The 19334-nt window shown below is 34.0% G+C and overlaps 1 protein-coding gene across 2 annotated transcripts; it reads right to left on the bottom strand.

The window, feature by feature from the left end:
• Positions 1-415: 415 nt before the first annotated feature.
• Positions 416-19320, bottom strand: LOC123537429 (LIX1-like protein). Of its 2 annotated transcripts, XM_053528577.1 has the most exons (5): positions 19166-19300; positions 18728-18980; positions 10616-10779; positions 4636-4776; positions 416-2442 (listed from the first exon to the last, which is right to left on the bottom strand). In XM_053528577.1, exons 2-5 carry the CDS (start codon positions 18903-18905, stop codon positions 2029-2031), a joined length of 897 nt encoding a protein of 298 aa, XP_053384552.1. In that variant the 5' UTR covers positions 18906-18980; positions 19166-19300; the 3' UTR covers positions 416-2028. The 2 variants fall into 2 exon arrangements, with proteins under 2 accessions (XP_053384552.1, XP_045177079.2); XM_045321144.2 differs by having other exon boundaries at positions 18728-19320.
• Between the last annotated feature and the right edge of the window lie 14 nt (positions 19321-19334).

Raw genomic sequence — 19334 nt, 5'->3', positions numbered from 1 at the left:
AAAGCAATAGCTTTGATAGTTTAAGAGAAAAAGTTGACCTAAACATAAAATTAACCAAGAAATCTGATATTTTCTAAGTCCAAAAGGGGCCATAAATCTTGCAAAAAGCAGGATGGAGTTATGTTTCTTGCTGTACAGGGTCAGCTTATGATGGTGAACAAGTGTTGCAAGTTTTAAAGGAATAGCTTTGATAGTTTAGGATAAAAGCTGACCTAAACATAAAACTTAACCAAGAAAACTGATTTTCTAAGTCCAAAAGGGGCAATAATTCTTGCAAAAAGCAAGATGGAGTTATGTTTCTTGATGTACAGGGTCTGCTTATGATGGTGAACAAGTATTCCAAGTTTCAAAGCAAAAGCTTTGATAGTTTAGGAGAAAAGTTGACCTAAACATAAAACTTAACCAAGAAATCTGATATTTTCTAAGTACAAAAGGGGCCATAAATCTTGCAAAAAGCAAGATGGAGTTATGTTTCTTGCTATACAGGGTCAGCTTATGATGGTGAACAAGTATTCCAAGTTTCAAAGCAATAGCTTTGATAGTTTAGGAGAAAAGCTGACCTAAACATAAAACTTAACCAGGCAACGCCGACGCAGACGCCGACGCCGACGCCGACGCCAACAACTGCTCAAGTGATGACAATAACTCATCATTTTTTTTCAAAAAATCAGATGAGCTAAAAACCATTAAATGGACTCTATGTTCCAAAAAGACCAGATATAATAATAAAGCTAAGCACTCTTTAGTTGGTAATTTTATCACAAAACTATTTGCCGGAGGTCTGAAAGATGGGAGGTTAACAGTTTTGATTACTGACAGGCTAGCCATTCAGTACTTGTTTTATTCTATGACACTAGAAATTAAATTCAAAGTTTTTTTCCTCCAGTTTTGAATTCAACCCATCAAGCCTGTGCTAAACTATAGACCAGTCAATAGTACATACTATGGACTGGCAATTTCTATAACGAGTCATGTAAGTAAATATATTTATATTGGCTAATTAGGGTGATATGACGTATTTGAGTCTTTTACACAAGTTTAGTAACTTTTTAATAAATTTAGGAAAGAAACCTCATGATATATTATTTCTATAAATTTCTATAATATAGATATAGATCATATATATGATAAAACAACACTTTACTCCCATCTTTAATAAATATCCAATGAAATGCCATCTGAGTAATGTGCAGTTTTGTGATTGGTATAAATATAATACATGCTTAAATATTGTTGGATTTTAGTTTAAAGCTTATTTTACAGAATTCATTGTATATACATGTATACTAGTGATATGTGGCTTTAAATATTCAAAAATGTTCCAAACTCCCTCATAAAGCAAAATACAACAATCTATAAAATCAAATCTCTATAAAGGTAATCTTAAAAGTCTGTTGTGTTTCTCAGTTCAGGTAGACCAGAAAAATATATATTTTGTAATACTGTATTTAATTGAATACAAATTAACCAAGTCTTGCAAAAAAGAAGTTAATTAATCATTGGAACAGACTGGTATGGCCTAAGCTTTTAACAGCAATTTGCCCTCCAGCACAATACATTTAAACCTTTATCTGATTTATTGATACCTACGTCTGTAACCTTAATATATGTAATCACACACACCTTACTAGTTTACAAAATGTACATAAATATACAACATTTATGAACACAAGGTTTATGAAAAAAAAGGAGTAAAAGATACTGACTGTACTATGTTGCAAAGACTGATAAAAAAAAAACAAACAAAAACAGAATATTAAAATTTACTTCCTTAATTTTCCAAAACCACATCTGCCTGGTAAAGATGTGTTTTATTGCTTATTTACTATACCACATTGTCAATTTACATTGTCAATTTTTGTTAAATTCAAACTTGAAAGTAGGGCATAAAGGAAACAGACAGACAGGCTGTTTACAATAAATACGAAAAAAATATTCACATTAACCCTGGACTTTCACATTGTCTACAACTGACATGTTTTCTGAAGTTTTCAGATCTCTATGTACTTCTGTAACTAAAAGCACAACTTATGCTAAACTATCGCTGGGGCCAATTTGGCTTAATGCCAAGACAAGAATATCACGTTTTTCTTTAAAGAACCGTAGCTCTCTCCCAGCAAGTCTTGCACTTTCTAGTTCTCTTTCTGCAATTTCTAATTCCCGCTCTATAATAGATGAAATTTCCTGTTCCCGCGCTATCCAGTCAAGCGCCATCTGTGAACGCATGTCGTCATCCAAGGCACGATGCGAATAATGTGACAACACTTCCTGTCGAGAACAGTTTCTCTCACGCATTGCTTTTAAGCTGCCATTCCAATGTAAAAGTTGAAACACGGTCATCAGTTCTTGAAATTCCAGCATGGTGCGAGTTTTGTTTGACTCTAACATGAATCGAAATGCACCAATCCCAGTGTTTGGATTATCTGCCTCTTCCATATTGCCCTGAAATAAAAAAGCAAGCAAGCCATTACTTAATATACCTAAAATTGATTTTAACCCTGTATTTATTTTTCAAGGTAAACTGCCAATATCTTGAATATCTAAAATTAAAAAGGTCTCGAGACTTCAATTACATTTATTAGCCTGTCAGTAGCTGCGGAAAAAAATTAGTTTTACAAAGTGCAAATGTAAAGGTTGAAAAATGCATTCTCCATGTAATTTTACAACAAATGATATGACAAGGAAGTAAAACAATAAAAATCATCAACTGAGAATACACACTGAGATAAACAGAAACAGAACTTGTGAGTGCAAAACAAACGCCATTAAGCAGACTCAGTCTGCAGGTATATACTAATAGGGAAACTCCTGTTTATATGCTGTGCAGTGTAAAGAAAAGTATCTGAAATATCCTCTCTTTTAACATTTCTTTTAAACCAAGACATGCACTAAAACTTAAGACTTCAAGTAATTAGATTTTACATGCATAAAATATAGTAATAAAACTGAACTATGCTGTCTCAATACATGGTCTAACCAACTGATAAAGGTTTAAAACAGTGGAAATCATAGTATATTGTATATAAGTATTTTTACTTGAATAACTGCTCCCACAATAAACCCATCAGAAATGTACCTTGAATGCAGCGAGACATCTGTTACTGCTCTCTCTATAGATTCATTAAATAATTACCTTGAATGAGGCACAGGCATTTCTCAAAGCTCTCTCTATAAAGTCATCAGATATCTTGAATGAAGCATAGGTGCTTTCTCTATAAATTCATTAGATATTTACCTTGAATGAAGAACAGACATTTTTCACTGCTCTCCCTATAAATTCATTTGGTATTTACCTTGAATGAAGAACTGACATTTTTCACTGCTCTCTCTATAAATGCGTTAGATATTTACCTTGAATGCAGGGACAGACATCTATTACTGCTCCCTCTATAAATTCATTAGTTATTTACATTGAATGCTGGGATTGAGGAGGGGGGGAGGGGGGTGACATCTCTCACTGCTCCCTCTATAAATTCATTTGATATTTACCTTGAATGAAGCATACTGTAAACTAATTTATTTTCACACCAATTAATGTTCGAGTTTTGCCGATATTGGACTGATTGGCAGATATTAATTTTCGCGTTTTTGTAAAAAGTTAAAAAATAATTTTCGCGAATTTGTATCTTACGCATTTTATTACCTTAAGTTATAAGCGCACCATAATATCCCCGATGACGTAATTTCCACTGCATAATTAAATAAATTCAACGTTGGTTCGTGAGCAATTATCACTCAAATATCTCACACTACTTTAACACAAAAATCAGCAGTCCCACTCTTTAAAATAGTTCAATTAGTTAAGTTGTGTAAGTCTGTAAACATGTCTCTCAAAAAGTTGATAAAAATTTCTAAACCTCTGGCTACAATTGGTAATTAGCGTATTTGATGTTGTTAAGAAAAGCCCTGCAAAAATCCAGTTTGGATGGAGAAAGCTGGTTTGTTAAAAGAAACTAGTTCAAGCGCAAAATCAGAACAAGACCTGTCGGAGGACAGCAACGCTCGACTATTAAACAGCCTTGTCAATTGAATGAATATTAAAGTCGAAAAAGGGACATAATTTTGTAATTTTGCAACACAGGGCTAAGGAACCTGTACAATGCATATCAGCTCATGACTAAGGACAATTGTGTGAAATTTCAATTCATTCCCGTTAGTGGGTACTGAGATACCAGCTTACATACAAAACCTTAACCAAAATTTTCTAAGTCCAAAAAAGAGCATTATTTTGTAAAAAATGCAAAGTAGAGTTATGGAACATGTGCAATGCATGTCAGATCACCACAGTGAACAAGTGTGTTAAGTTTCAAACCATTCCCATACGTAGATACTGAGATACCAGCTTACATATAAAACCTCAACCAAAAATTTCTAAGTCGAAAAAGGGGCATAATTTTGTAAAAAAGCGAAACAGAGTTATAGTTATATATAAACGCGAAAAGTTTAGGCTTGTTGTGAGGAAAAACTTATTTGCGTCTACTAATATCTGCAAAAGATGGCTTCCGGGAATATAGCGAAAATTAATTGGGCGCGAAAATCAGTTGGTTTACAGTAGGTGTTATCTCTACACATTCATTAGATATTTACTTTGAATGATGCATAGGCCCTCTCTCTATAAATTTAAGTGATATTTACCTTGAATGAAGCACAGGCATCTCTCACAGCCCTCTCTATAAACTCATCCGATATTTTCCTAGAGGGATGTTCATTGAACACAGAATTCATCAACGCTATCTTTGCTGCGCTACGTCTGGCCTCGGCCTTAGTCGGACAGTGCTGAAATAAAGAATATAAATTTTCATAAATACACAGATAAAGACAGATTTAACTTGTGTACACATACTCTGAAAAACATTCAGGTGAAAAACAGACTTACAATATTGCAGTTGTTTGTAGAAAATTTTACTACTGAACTTGATTGTCTAATTCAGATGAGAAGCTGCTGAACCATAAATGTTTCATCTATAAGAACTGCAAAAGTTTCTAGAACAAAAAATCAAATCAGAGACATTCAACTTATAAGCTCCAAGGAAGGAATCTCTGTGACAACTTTATCCAAAACAATATGAGTAAGTTTTCAAGTACTTCATAGCTTTCATATCTCAGCAAATACAAATACTATTTGATTTAGTCCCAAGCTGTGACTCTAGTGACAGTCCATCTACAGAGTCACAATCAACAGCTATTAAAAATCGGCATTACTGAGACAGCAAGTTATACAACATTATAAAGGTCTCCGAGGTTGATAAATGGAACTTTTAAATCTCTAATAATGTCAGTTTTATTGCCAAAAATGTATTTCTCCCATTGTCAATGCCAGGCAAAATCAAAATTTCAAAAAGAGCTGTCAGTGGACAGCGCGCACGACTATTCTCAGTGCTTAATAGTATAATATAAGCTGTGAGTAAAACTTTAAAAGGGGCCATAATTCAGTCAAAATGCTTGATAGAGTTCCCTCCTCCTTTTTACAGACTGGGGTCATGATGGTAAACAAGTACACAAAATATGAAAGCAATATCTCAATGGACTTTGAAAATATTTTGGGTGGTACGCAAACTTTAACATTTATTCTAAGTCGAAAAGGGGCCATAATTCAGTCAAAATGCTTGATACAGTTGCCTCCTCCTTTTTACAGACTGGAGTCATGATGGTAAACAAGTATGCAAAATATGAAAGCAATATCTCAATGGACTTTGAAAATATTTGGGGTGGTACGCAAACTTTAACATTTATTCTAAGTCGAAAAGGGGCCATAATTCAGTCAAAATGCTTGATAGAGTTCCCTCCTCCTTTTTACAAACTGGAGTCATGATGGTAAACAATTATGCACAGTATGAAAGCAATATCTCAATGGACTTTGAAAATATTTGGGGTGGTACGCAAACTTTAACATTTATTCTAAGTCGAAAAGGGGCCATAATTCAGTCAAAATGCTTGATACAGTTGCCTCCTCCTTTTTCAGACTGGAGTCATGATGATAAACAAGTATGCAAAATATGAAAGCAATATCTCGATGGACTTTGAAAATATTTGGGGTGGTACGCAAACTTCAACATTTGTGTGACGCTCACACCGACGCCGGGGGCAAGTAGGATAGCTCCCCTATTCTTTGAATAGTCAAGCTAAAAATTAAGTTTTTTAGAAACAGCATAAGATTTTACTGGAAAATTCTGACAGGTTGCTCTATAATATCTTAGATATCCTGGAAGTTTTAAATTAACTTTTATCACAATCTATCAACAAGTACAGTAACATTTTGGTGTCATATAAAAATGGGTGAAATTTACAATGGTAAAAAAGATGATTTTATGGCAGAGATATCTATTTCAAATTTGGTCTTGGGCAATACCAGCTATTAAGTTTTATTCACTAATATTTGCAACTGGGGAATTTCAAAGCAGGCTACAAGGTTATAAAACATTTAATCAAATATTTGTTTCGTAAGGTATTTAATTAATTATAAAGAACATGTCTATTTGTAGCTACTGACATTAAATATTTACGTATTGACACTGTAGGGTAATTAATAATCGTCTGTCACATATAAGTTTTGTATTTGCATAAAACATTTATCACATGACAAATTCATCATCCTTCAAAACCCACCGATAGTGAACTGGTAAAGGAAGAATTTTAACATGCATTGATACATCTAAATTTGTCTGAACATTTTATTGGTGAGCAAAATCGCAATTATCATTTGTCATGCAGGTCTGATATATACCTAGACAAAAACAGTAGACTTCAGGTTTAGAATTACATGCTGACTTACCATTACTCTTTGGGATGCAGGGGACATTGGCACCATTTTACAGTAACTGCTGAATTAGGTCAGAACTGTACACGAAAACTGAAAGCTTCTTTAAAGTTTAGGTGACATGTATGGTTATCTTGCGTATTCCTTGATTTTGAGAAGTATTATGATACCATGTCTGTCCCTACACACAGGTCCTAAAAAGCTGGATAGCATAGGCCTTACCTTGTGTATAATGTTGTATGTGCAGGTTGCAAGTGTATAACTGACCTAGATGATAATTTCAAGCATAACCTGAATCCAAGACCTCTCCCTCAGTAACACAACCAGACTGTATGAAATTATTCATCTGTCTTAGTAGTATATTAAATTTGCCAAAAGGCAATATATCATTTGCTAGGTCTATTTGTAGAGTATAATTTGCCAGTCTCTTACATATTTTCTTTAATCAATTTTCAATCATTCTTTTTTTTTTATTTTCTATAACTTATATTCATAACGGGCAGTGCGATCAATCTTCAACAAGACATTAAAATTCCCCAAGATTAGAATAGTGACAAGGTAGAGCTCTATTTTTCTAGTGACATTATGGAATGAAATCATCTCTATTCAACAGGTATAATGTAAAAATATTTTTGAAAAACATGAAAAGATTACCACCACATAGATAAAAGAAGTGGGTATTGGCGAGGATTACACTGACAGACTATTTTAGGATAGTAAAATGGAATCTGACTTATTTATAAGTCCATAATAAAATCAAGATTATTTTCAACATAATAGAACTGTAAAATCTAAAGGCATATGTACTTTTGACATGTATTAAATGCATTAAGCTGTCCCTGATAAACACCTGCTATTTTGTATCTAGATTAAATTACATATAAATGCAAATAAAACATCATTTAACAAAATACTTCAAATTCCAGTGTCATCCTTATTGCTAAACATAATTTTAAGACCATACATTATTAATGTTATAGGACACATCTTTTTAGTTTTAGGAAATGTTACATTTCTTTTCCATCTACAAATTTTTAAGTTGAACTTAAAGTTAAGCAAATATCAAATTTTACCTTGCCAATAACTGATGAGCATTTATCTATCTTTAATGCTTCACTGAATATTCTCATTTCATACAGCTAGGAAGTACTTATGCAGAACCTTCCTTTACAGGGTACAGAGCCAGGGTTAAGACATTTGCAGCATTTTGAAGGGAAAGGGGACTTACTTGTCTATAACAGTTTTGCAACAATGGCCAAAAAATAACTGAAAAAAAAAAAAAACCTGGTAAAATTCTTTGAAAGCAGTAACAGTAACTGTTATTCTTTATAAACTGTGTTGAAACTCTTGGTGGAGGGCAAGGATAGATAATGTAACGACTATTTATATCACTTATCTTTTTTGTACCAACAAAACAATTTTACACATTTACTGGCCATAAATATACTTAAGTAAACATAAAGTATCCACTATTTACCTGACCAAAACATTTATTTAGCCAAATTTCACACATACTTAACAAGCCCTGGGATATTTGAACTACATTTGTAATTTGTGTATTAAAACTAGTCGAAAGATCAAAGCTGGAAAGAATTACTCTGTGAACACCCACAGAGTTATCAATTATAATTACAAATTTAGGTTTGAAAATATCAAATAAACCAATTATGTGAATTATAAAAGTTTTCCCCCCTGTGACAAAATGTATGTCCAGGTCATTAACTGCAAAAGGTGATGTACCAGGTAGGGAAGAAAACCATGTTGAAATTGACTTCATTGTTATTTCTGATGAAGACATAGTGTCACAAAACAGTAACAACGTGTTTTCTTGGCTTTTTTCCTTACTTTGGCTAAAAAATGATTTGTCTTTAAAACTGAAGTATGGTCATAACATGAACATTAGAACATGTGTTTTTGTTTCTAAACTATCTTAAAAATGCCAAATCAAGAAAAAAACATGCTCAAGTTGGGATTAAAACAATAAACATTTTCCTGCAGTCTTATTATTAAACCAATATACCACAGAAGAATACGTACTTTAATGTTTGTTAAATATAAAACTGTATAATGACAACAGTTTACCTCTGTACCTCGTTACAAACGCTTTTCAAGTCTGAATGGAAAAATTTGTAAAAACAACTAATTCTTGTGTTTCCATAACTTATAATCTGTCAGTAACTATGTTTCAAGGCCTTCTTATGAAATATATAATAGCAATAATTTTCTGATATAGCTCAATTTTTCTTTTTTTGTTGTTGCACTATCTGGAGGTCAGTGCCTTTAAAATCATATACCCTTTATCTAAAAGTATTTTTTTTTGTATAATAACATGAATGAATGTACTACCCAACACCAACAAGTGTCTGATGTACATACAGATACATTATTTCCAAATTTCATTTTTACCAGAATTTTCATTGTCAATATGATTGTTTAAAATTTACATAAATCCAGGGCCTTCTATGCCATTCGCCAATGTAATTCAAAGAACTGGCTACAGATTTTTGAAAGTGGCTCGAAGAATTTTATTTAAATGAAGCCAAATTTCAGCAATTCAGCTTCAATTTGGCAGTTTCTCTCAAAAAGTGGCTATAACTTTCTGAGGTCCAGTGGAGGCCCTGTAAATCTGCCATTAGGCTGCTTTAAAGGCACAGGGTAGCATGAACTGGCAGTTACAATTTCTATCTTTACTCTGCATGTCTTCGAAAGTAATCAAAGTTTTATTGACAATGTCTATTTACTTTACGTATTATCACCTTAATGATCAACTATACAATTTGTCAAGTTCTTACAATGTTTGTCAAAAGAAATAACATTTCAACATTTATACTAGCTGCAATACTGGAATTTAAATCCTCTTTAGATACACAAAAAGTTTTATTTAAAATAAGCTGTGAATAGACAGTGAAGGTACAAACTATTATTAAAGAATGTAACACTAAAATACCTGTGGTTTTAACTTCAGATAGACCATTTCCTTATTTGCCATCAAAAAGTTACTTCAGACATAAATTCTGTCATTATTTTCATAAAGCCTTAAGACAGAGTTTAGAATTAGGTCACAATACATCATTTGTTACAGGTACTGCCAATAAACTTTTACCAAACAAATTATACATGTATAACAAGTACGAAAGTTGCTGCAAAAAGCAACAAAAGGAAACTCCGCTCCAAACGCAGTGTATGTAGTACTGATAGAACAGGAGACGATACTACCAAAAACGATACTCGTGTCTTTGTTGCAGACCATAGGCAAACAGACATTCTTATGGGGTTTCATGAATGTTGGAGAAAAATCATTGTCTTTATAGTGTGAGCAGGATTTGTTCGCCAGACTATTATTACCACAAATCGGAAGTCACAAAGATCAACCGTGTGCTGAGAATTAGAATTCCTAGACCTGGTCAAATAACTGAACTTTCCAATTCACGTTGGTTTAAATATATTTTATTTCCCAATATGTACATTTCAAAGGATTATTTACATACATAAATTCTGGATTGGACTGGAAGCCAATAGGCTTATTGAAGTCCTCTCCAATTAATGTTTTATCAATAAATAGAATGTGAGAAAGAAGGAAATTGAAAATGTCAAATGTGACGAATTTATCACATCAGTTCATTAAAGATTCAGAACATGCATTATTTTGATTAGTTTGTAGAGGGCAAGTGGCTAAATGAATAACAAATCAACAACTTAGAGTCAGACTAGTTATATACAGTCAGAACCCAAACTTTTATGAAGGCAACATTTCCTGTCCCACCAAATAGTCCATCAATAAACAAACTCAAAATAGAGGCTATCCCCTGGGTCAATATTTAAGTCTTTCAACTATTCCCTTTAAATAAACCAAGTTACCTGAAAACTTCCAAAACAACTTCCTCCAGGCAGCGACACAAAACAAACGTAAGGTGGAGCATTTGCGGGTTGGGACTCGTACACAACCAAAGCCCCATTCTTCAGGTCTGCACCTCGGTCCTGCTTCATCTGCCAAAACTCTTGAAGGGCCTCTACCACATTCACTGAAATGAGATTAGAAATAAATTATACTTATTGCATATTTTTGAAACAAAATTCATAATATACGAGTATTTTTAATATGTTTAAATACCAAAAACAAACTTATTTATCAGTTTTCTAAGTAGTACTAACTGAAATGCAATCTGATTAAAACCACCTCCTCAAATATGCTATGCATGGGGCTTTCGGAAGATTGTGCACTTCCTTGTATGATTTTTGATTAAAACCCTTAACATAGATACATGCAGAGTAGGAATGGGTTACCCCTTGTATAGATCCAACATAATAACTACTGTTCTTACTATTTACCTTGATCTCAATGGAACAAGTTGCAAAGTATAAAGACATGAGGGAGTGGTTTTCCTGAAACTCTGGCTTTTGTCATGTAGAAAATTTCATAACTACTAGTAAGGTTTCTTTATTGCAAATGTCAGTTTACATACCAAACAAGCCATACATGTATTACAAAATACGGAATGTCTTATTCTTTACATTTAAACGTTTGTTTGCTTTTTGCGCATTTGAGATTTGCACAAGGTCGTACAGTAATTTGCAACTTGCAACATTAAACTCTCAGGACTGCCCTTAACATCTCATTAAAATATGCAAATAATGGGCACAAATTACCATGACTGTACTGAAAAGTGCGAGCAAATAGGTACAAATAACTCTGACGGGAGGAAAGGCCACACTTAATAACAAAAGTAACCATTGATTTTCATCTCGATGACAGGGTCAGATTACGCATGATTATTCTCGTAATAATAACATTGTCACCTAATATAGGCAGACACTGATTTTTCCTTTTTGTTCACCTTTTGTGTCAATAAACTCAATATGGTTTAGTTTTGAAAAGAAAATCCGAAGTTATTGTTACGAAAATGTAAATATTTTCTTTCACCCTAAGCAAATCTTTTGTAACTAATTCAAATCTTTTGTAACTGTAATTCTTCAATTATCATTCTTTGATGATGAGCGATTTTGAGGGAAAATATTGTCATTTTTAACTCAAAAGAGAATATAACCCACTACTTCAATGACTTTTTCCTTTTTAGCTCACCTGAGCATGAAGTGCTCAAAGGTGAGCTTTAGTGATCACCCTGTGTCCGGCGTCCGTCAATGTCCGTCGTCCGTCCGTCCGTCGTCAACAATTTGACTGTTAACACTCTAGAGGTCACATTTTTGACCCAATCTTAATGAAACTTGGTCAGAATGTTACCCTCAATAAAATCTTGGATGAGTTCGATATTGGGTCATCTGGGATCAAAAACTAGGTCATCAGGTCAAATCGAAGGAAAAGCTTGTTAACACTCTAGAGGTCACATTTTTGGCCCAATCTTAATGAAACTTGGTCAGAATGTTACCCTCAATAAAATCTTGGACGAGTTCTATATTGGGTCATCTGGGATCAAAAACTAGGTCATCAGGTCAAATCAAAGGAAAAGCTTGTTAACACTCTAGAGGTCACATTTTTGGCCCAATCTTAATGAAACTTGGTCAGAATGTTACCCTCAATAAAATCTTGAACGAGTTCGATATTGAGTCATCTAGGGTCAAAAACTAGGTCATCAGGTCAAATCAAAGGAAAAGCTTGTTAACACTCTAGAGGTCACAATTTTGGCCCAATCTTAATGAAACTCGGTCAGAATGTTAATCTTGATGATCTTAAGATCCAGTTTAAATCTGGGTCATGTAGGATCAAAAACTAGGTCACCAGGTCAAATCAAAGGAAAAGCTAGTTTACACTGTAGAGGCCACATTTATGACCATATCATAATGAAACTTGGTCAGAATGTTAATCTTGATGATCTTAAGGTCAAGTGTAAATCTGGGTCAGGTGGGGTCAAAAACTAGGTCACTAGGTCAGATCAAAGGAAAAGTTTGTTAACATTGTAGAGGCCATATTTATGACTGTATCTTCATGAAACTTAGTCAGAATGTTAAACTTGATGATCTTTAGGGCGAGTTTGAATCTGGGTCATGTCGGGTCAAAAACTAGGTCACCAGGTCAAATCAAAGGAAAAGCTAGTTAACACTTTAGAGGCCACATTTATGACCATATCTTAATGAAACTTTGTCAGAATGTTATTCTTGATGATCTTTAGGTCAAGTTTAAATCTGGGTCAGTTGGGGTCAAAAACTAGGTCACTAGGTCATATCAAAGGAAAACCTTGTTAACACTCTAGAGGCCACATTTATGATTGTATATTCATGAAACTTAGTCAGAATGTTAAACTTGATGATCTTTAGGTCAAGTTCGAATCTGGGTCATGTCGGGTCAAAAACTAGGTCACAGGGACAAATCAAAGGAATGGCTAGTTAACACTTTAGAGGCCACATTGATGACCATATCTTAATGAAACTTGGTCAGAATGTTAATCTTGATGACCTTTAGGTCTGTAGGTCAGGTGAGCGATACAGGGCCTTCATGGCCCTCTTGTTTATTTCATCGTCATTTAAGAATACAAACCAAGAAAACATGAAGTTCTTGCCAATCATGAAAGGGTGATATATATATATATATATATATTGTTGTCCATTAAAAAAAAACTGAGAAAATAATGTTGTAAAAGAAAAGCATGAGAACTTAGTTTGCACCATGTTGTAGCTCCATGACTTTGAAAAGTAAGAGTTCCTACACAAGCCACAACATGGCAAGAGGACAGGTTGTTGGGAAAGGGGTACCACTTCATCTTTGGGTGCATGTGTGGGCTTCAATCTGGAGGATTCTGATGACATTTAGTAGTAGGTGCAAATTTAGTTTATACCTGGCAGACAGAATGGTTGAGAATTACTGACTTTGGGTGTGGAGAGGTACTTGTAAATCCCATTCCTGGAACTCTTCATTGTGTTTGTTTTTCAATGGCAATGTTACCCTAACCTAGAAGGTGAAGTTAACAGGGTGTCACTATAACTTTAAGTCTTTGAAACAAACAACAGGAATTGTCCAACAATCAGGCGTTTAGGACAGCATGGTAACTTTTTTTTACTGGTCATTGTTTTGTCAACACTTTAAGAGGGATGGTCACTATAAAATATCAGGTAATGAAATAAGCCCTCCTGATAAGCTATAAATGAGAAAGTCTACCATGGGAAATGCTACAGCATTCTGAGACTCAGCAATATTTCACACTGTGCAATGTGTGAATTTTGTGGAAAAGAAATTCTGTGGGTTTGAACAAAACAGCTATTTTGTTGGGATATGAATTTGTGGATTTAAACTGTCAATGACAAAATATTAATGAATGGTAATTTTATTTGACTGTTTGGATTAAATTTTGTGGCTTGGTACAATCCACAACAACAGCTGTCACAGGAGACAGTGCGCTCGGCTACTTCAATGCTGGATTGTGAAATTGGGCACATCTGAGGAAACTGGAGCTGTCACTGGCAAGTTAAATGACTCCAATAGTGGATGAAGATATTGCACAACAGCTTGAGTCTGTGTCAAAAATATTAAGTAATAAAAGAGGTAAATATAAAGTGTATCAAAACACTATATAACTGTAATTTTAAACAAAAAGGGGCAAAATTCATAAAATATTGGTGCAGGAGTTATGCACCTTGTGTCATATGATGTGGGTAATGATGCTGAACAACTTCTTCAAGTATGAATCAAATCCATTCAGTAATAACAGAGGTAGAGTGAAAGTGCATCAAAACTTTAACCTGAAATTCTAAGTAAAAAGGGAGAATAATTCAAGAAACATTTGTGCCAGAGTTATGCACCTTGTGTCATATGATGTGGGTGATGATGTTGAACAACTATTTTAAGTTTGAATCAAATCCATTCAGTAATAACAGAGATAGAGTGACAGTGCATCAAAACTTTAACCTGAAAATCTAAGTGAAAAGGGGGGATAAATTATGAAATATTGGTGCAGGAGTTATGGCCCTTATGTCAGATGATGTGGATGACGATGAGGAATAACAGTTACTATTTTAAGTTTGAATCAAATCCATCAAGTAATTACAGAGATATGATGAAAAAAGAGAAAGTGTAAAAAAAACTTTAACCAAGGTGGGGACTCGGAAAGACGCCAACACCAGGTCGAGTAGGATAGCTCTCCTTATACTTCGTATAGTCGAGCTAAAAATAAGTCAGTCTCACTGTCACTCACCAACACAGTACATTGTTTTCATTGTATTTTCAATATTTTATGAATATTTTTTACAGTGAACTAATAATAAACATGGCAAAAGCTTATGAGAAAGATTCAAGAAGTAAATTACTGATTTTTAAAGTTTTTTTACATCTGACATATATTAAAGGTATTGAACGATTTCCAAAAAATGAATTTTAAAGGTTTCATTAGGAGGCATGTGAGTATAATGTTGACATTAGCAAGACAGGCAAGTGCAAATAACACCAGTTGTGTTTTTTAGCTAAAGAGTCATAGAAGTTCTTTCCAGTTCTAAATCTTCTTGAAAAACTCTCCTACTAGATGCATATGTTCCCTTTCAATATAAATTTATAAAAATTATAGTAACCATGCACATTCTTTATAATATGCTTTGAAATTTTCTTTATGTATTTCAGCATAAATTGGACAGGTCATCGATGTCATCAAACCTTGTCGATTAACATATATATAACTCTGCAAAGATGGTAGGAGCAGTTACATAGCAAAAAATCTGGGGAATATGGTGGGACTAGGAGTCAAACTGTGTCAATCCCAATTCTGTAAATGGCACTAACTGCTGCCTTGGCAACAGAAAATTGCAGAAAAACCATTTTGAGGTGCAGAACAAAATGACGCGGACATGTTTGTTGGTAATATTGTGACATTTATGCCTTGTAATTCTTTATCAATCCACATTTATATAATTGTACATATGATAAGATTACTGGTGCACATTTTTCAAATAATGAAAATCAATATTAACTTAAACTTGTCAACCCAGGTATCAGTTATAATTCTACAATTTACTTTATTTCTTTCCTTTTGTCATAGAAACTTGATTTTAGATCAGAACCAGTACATGTTAAAGATAAACAGGGAACATATATGTACCAAAAATTCTAAAACATTTTCTTTTCTGTTCTCGGGAATATTAAAGTGCTTTGGTCACAAACTGGTGTTAATTTTAACTCTTAAAACAGACACAGCTCTGCTGCTTTTGATATAAAAGTTACAATAAACTCAGCACATTGTCTTACAAGTTACATAAACCTACTCAAGCTACCAAAAATGAAACAAGACTAAGTTAGAGATGTTCATCCCTAGAAAGAGTCATGAGATCCAAAACATCCCGGTCCCTACATGAACTATTATATCAGTACCTAGTTAATTAAGTTATAATAACTCATTCAGAATATTTTACAAGAACGTCACATAGAAAATCTTTAAAAACGAAGTTGTATTTTAAATCTACTTCAATCAGCAAAAAGGTAAACTTCTATCATGCTTTTTTATGCTGGAAGATAATTAAATGTCTATCCTCACAACGTTTAAAATCTATAAGCTTTCTACATGTACATGCATTTTAAACAAGAATTCAATTAAAAAACAGATGGTGTACAAACAAGACGATTTCAGTCTTTAACCCTTAGCCTGCTGGCGGCAAGTGATTCTGCCTTTGCGACCAGTGCAGACCAAGATCAGCCTGCACATCCGTGCAGTCTGATCATGATCTGCACTGTTTGCTATTCAGCCAGTATCTTTTTGGTAAAGACCCCTTTAAACAGTTAATGGTACTATCCAAATTGGAAGATGGACAAGTTCATTATAGAAATTTAGCAGGGTAAGGGTAAAGATTCTAAATTCTAATATGCTTTTCTCTGTTAAAACACTCTTACACTAGAATGATGTCACATTAACGTGCGGTGACATCAATGTTTTTGTTGCAACCAAGAAAGAGCGCTACTACATTTTATCTACTGTTTTACATTAAGGGCATATTAGAATCAAAATAATTCATACCAAAACTGTATTTTAATACTATTTATGCACTCGGGCAGTAATATGTCATACAAATAATTTCACTCGGGCTGCGCCCTCGTGAAATTATTACACCCAACATATAACAACCCATCGTGCATAAATAAGTGTTAAAACACTCTTTTGCTATAAATTATTTCTTAAGTACATGTGCAGATGGAGAGACATTATGATTTATAGTTTTTAGACAAATGGACAATATTACACCAGATTTATATATATACGGTACATTCAATGGTGGTTTGCATGCAAAGGTGTCCTAATTCATAGCCTGTTCTTAAATGTGCCTGGTGCATAGCACTGATACAAGTGAAACCCTCTTTCCTGGGAATAACCTGTACTTGCCTCTTAACTAGGTGGAAGACAATAAAGATCATTACAGTAATTTCCAGTGCCTGGACTGGGATTCAAATGCCAGACCTCTGGCTTGACAGTAAGATAAGACTGATTTGAGTCGGCAAGACAACAACAAATAAACATAAGCTCTTATGAGTTTTTACAGCTGACTATGACGGTCAGACATGTTACCATTAGACTAGTCTAAATAATTTGACGCAATCATAGAAAATATTGAGTTACTTTTCTTATGGGCAATATCTCCACTTGCGTCTAACACTCGAAAGACCAAAATAGTGGGGGAAATTTCCGATGAAATTTTCATCGCTGCCGGTTTAAGGGTTTAAATGCCGATTTTGTTGCAAATACAAGATAAATTCAAATAAAACTTACATGTATCAAAAGGGGATTCAATTCCTCATTAATTTATGCAAAAATTATCAAATTATTTTCCAAAAATACAAATTTTCTGTTGATTTAAACCTATGTATGTACAGTACACGACAGGGGTCTAGCTAGGTCCAATTTTTTGGGAAAAGTCACTTCTCCCTCAAGCTAATTTAGGGAGAAGTGGGGAGACTTTAGGGAGAAGTGCCTTAGTGGGAAGACATCCTAACGCAATGATGTCGAGTGATTTGAAAGGTGGCTGTAATTTTCTTGTTTCTTGGTAAAAAACATTGATGTGACCATTCATTTTCTTAGAAAGATCATTTCCCATACAGTGGTTATTGTTTTGTTACAAAATTCTGAAAAAAGTCTATTTAAAAATTCAAGACAATTCTGTAAATGTAACCCGCCGAATTTTGGTTATATCTTGTATGAAGTGTTTATTATTAACACCGAGTCATTCACCGAGGAATGGCAGTATCTCACTTGAATAAAACTGAAAGTAAACTGTGTAAACTAGGAATACATATTCAAATAAATTCATTGATGGAAGTCAATTTAACATAGTTAATACATTACATGTCGCTCTTATATCGTAGATAACAAATAATTCTGTACCATATTCCTATTAATCGCATGGTTAATCACCAGTTTCTTTATAAAACATTGCTTTTTTGCACTCGAACATGCTGACAATTAACGCGAAGTGTCAAAGACGTAAACACGGTGCACAATCACGTGGTCTATGCTATAGGTATCGCGCCAAGCATTTTTTGTCAACAAAGTGTGGATTCAAGAAGAAAATTCGTCGTAAGTATTTTGTTACAAATTTTTGTAAAATGTCTTTTTAATAGTAAATCAAAGAAAATCGGGCGACTTGCATTTCGCTTTGAGGTTAGATTTGAGCGAAGTTTGAAGTTCTAGAGCGCCTATTTCGCTAAGTCGCCCACTCGCGAGAGCCCTGCACGATTAACATTTACCTTGTCTTCACGCTTTTATGCGCAAGCGATAAAACCAATAACTTTACATGACGGTGTACTCTGATTTATCCTCCATTATTCTGGTCCTTTGAAGTTTTGGTGTTAGATTGCCCGTCACAGATATAAAACAATCTAAACGTCGAATTATGAAATTTATTTTGACGAACCATTAGTCTTAGACCACCCAAGTATTTAGTTTCTGTAACGTCACAAAGCATTCTTACAATAAGAGATTAATTCACCCTAACTGGATATACATTGCAACATTCATATGCTTCTCCATTCTACTAACAAAATTATCTTACCTCTGCCATATCCTTGAGTATGTTTTGCGAAACTGTTCACCACAGCATCCACTGCCTCCTTCAAAACAGTTTTTGCTTTTGTGTCATTCATATGCTGCGGATCTTGACCTCTCATTGACATTGCGGCAGCAGCCATGGCTTGAGCAGATCGTGACCCAATAGATGTTGGGTCTGCCATGTTGCTTCTCGGAGAGATTTCTGGGGATACGCCGCTTCTACGTGCAGGCACTGGTTTTTGTCTTATATTATAATCCTGTGAGTGGGATGCCATTTAAATACCAATTACATTGTTAATAATAACAATATTAAAGAAGAATATTAACAGCTTTTGAAATCATTTAAAACACATTGTATAAAAAAATTACAGTCAACCACTGAAACAGTGAGTCAGAAATTTTGAGATTTTTATTAATTATGCTGCAGTTTTTACATATTCACCTTACATTTAATCTTTTAATCAAAGTTTCCTCTTTTTCTCCTACATTTTCATTTTGTCGATTTCCCTTTATGTATCCGTTAAAAATTAAGTGACTTTGAACAAATTGAGCGAAATACACACTGTCAACAAATTCCGTGACCTTTGACCTTAACTTCACTGCGGAGTGTC

This window comes from Mercenaria mercenaria, chromosome 17 (genome assembly GCF_021730395.1).
Source record: "Mercenaria mercenaria strain notata chromosome 17, MADL_Memer_1, whole genome shotgun sequence".
NCBI classification, from domain to species: Eukaryota; Metazoa; Mollusca; class Bivalvia; order Venerida; family Veneridae; genus Mercenaria; species Mercenaria mercenaria.
The sequence above is the reverse complement of the archived record's forward strand: the minus strand, read 5'-3'. Positions and strand labels throughout refer to the sequence as shown.

What these genes read in the sequence shown, in the direction of transcription:
- LOC123537429 (XM_045321144.2), bottom strand. Translation starts at nt 18,998, where the DNA reads ATGGCATCCCACTCACAGGATTATAATATAAGACAAAAACCAGTGCCT. An exon ending in TACTCAAGGATATGGCAGAG is followed by an intron (nt 10,780 to 18,727) that starts GTAAGATAATTT and finishes ATCTCATTTCAG; the next exon opens with TGAATGTGGTAGAGGCCCTT. An exon ending in ATGCCTGTGCTTCATTCAAG is followed by an intron (nt 2,443 to 4,635) that starts GTAAATATCACT and finishes TTTTTATTTCAG; the next exon opens with GGCAATATGGAAGAGGCAGA.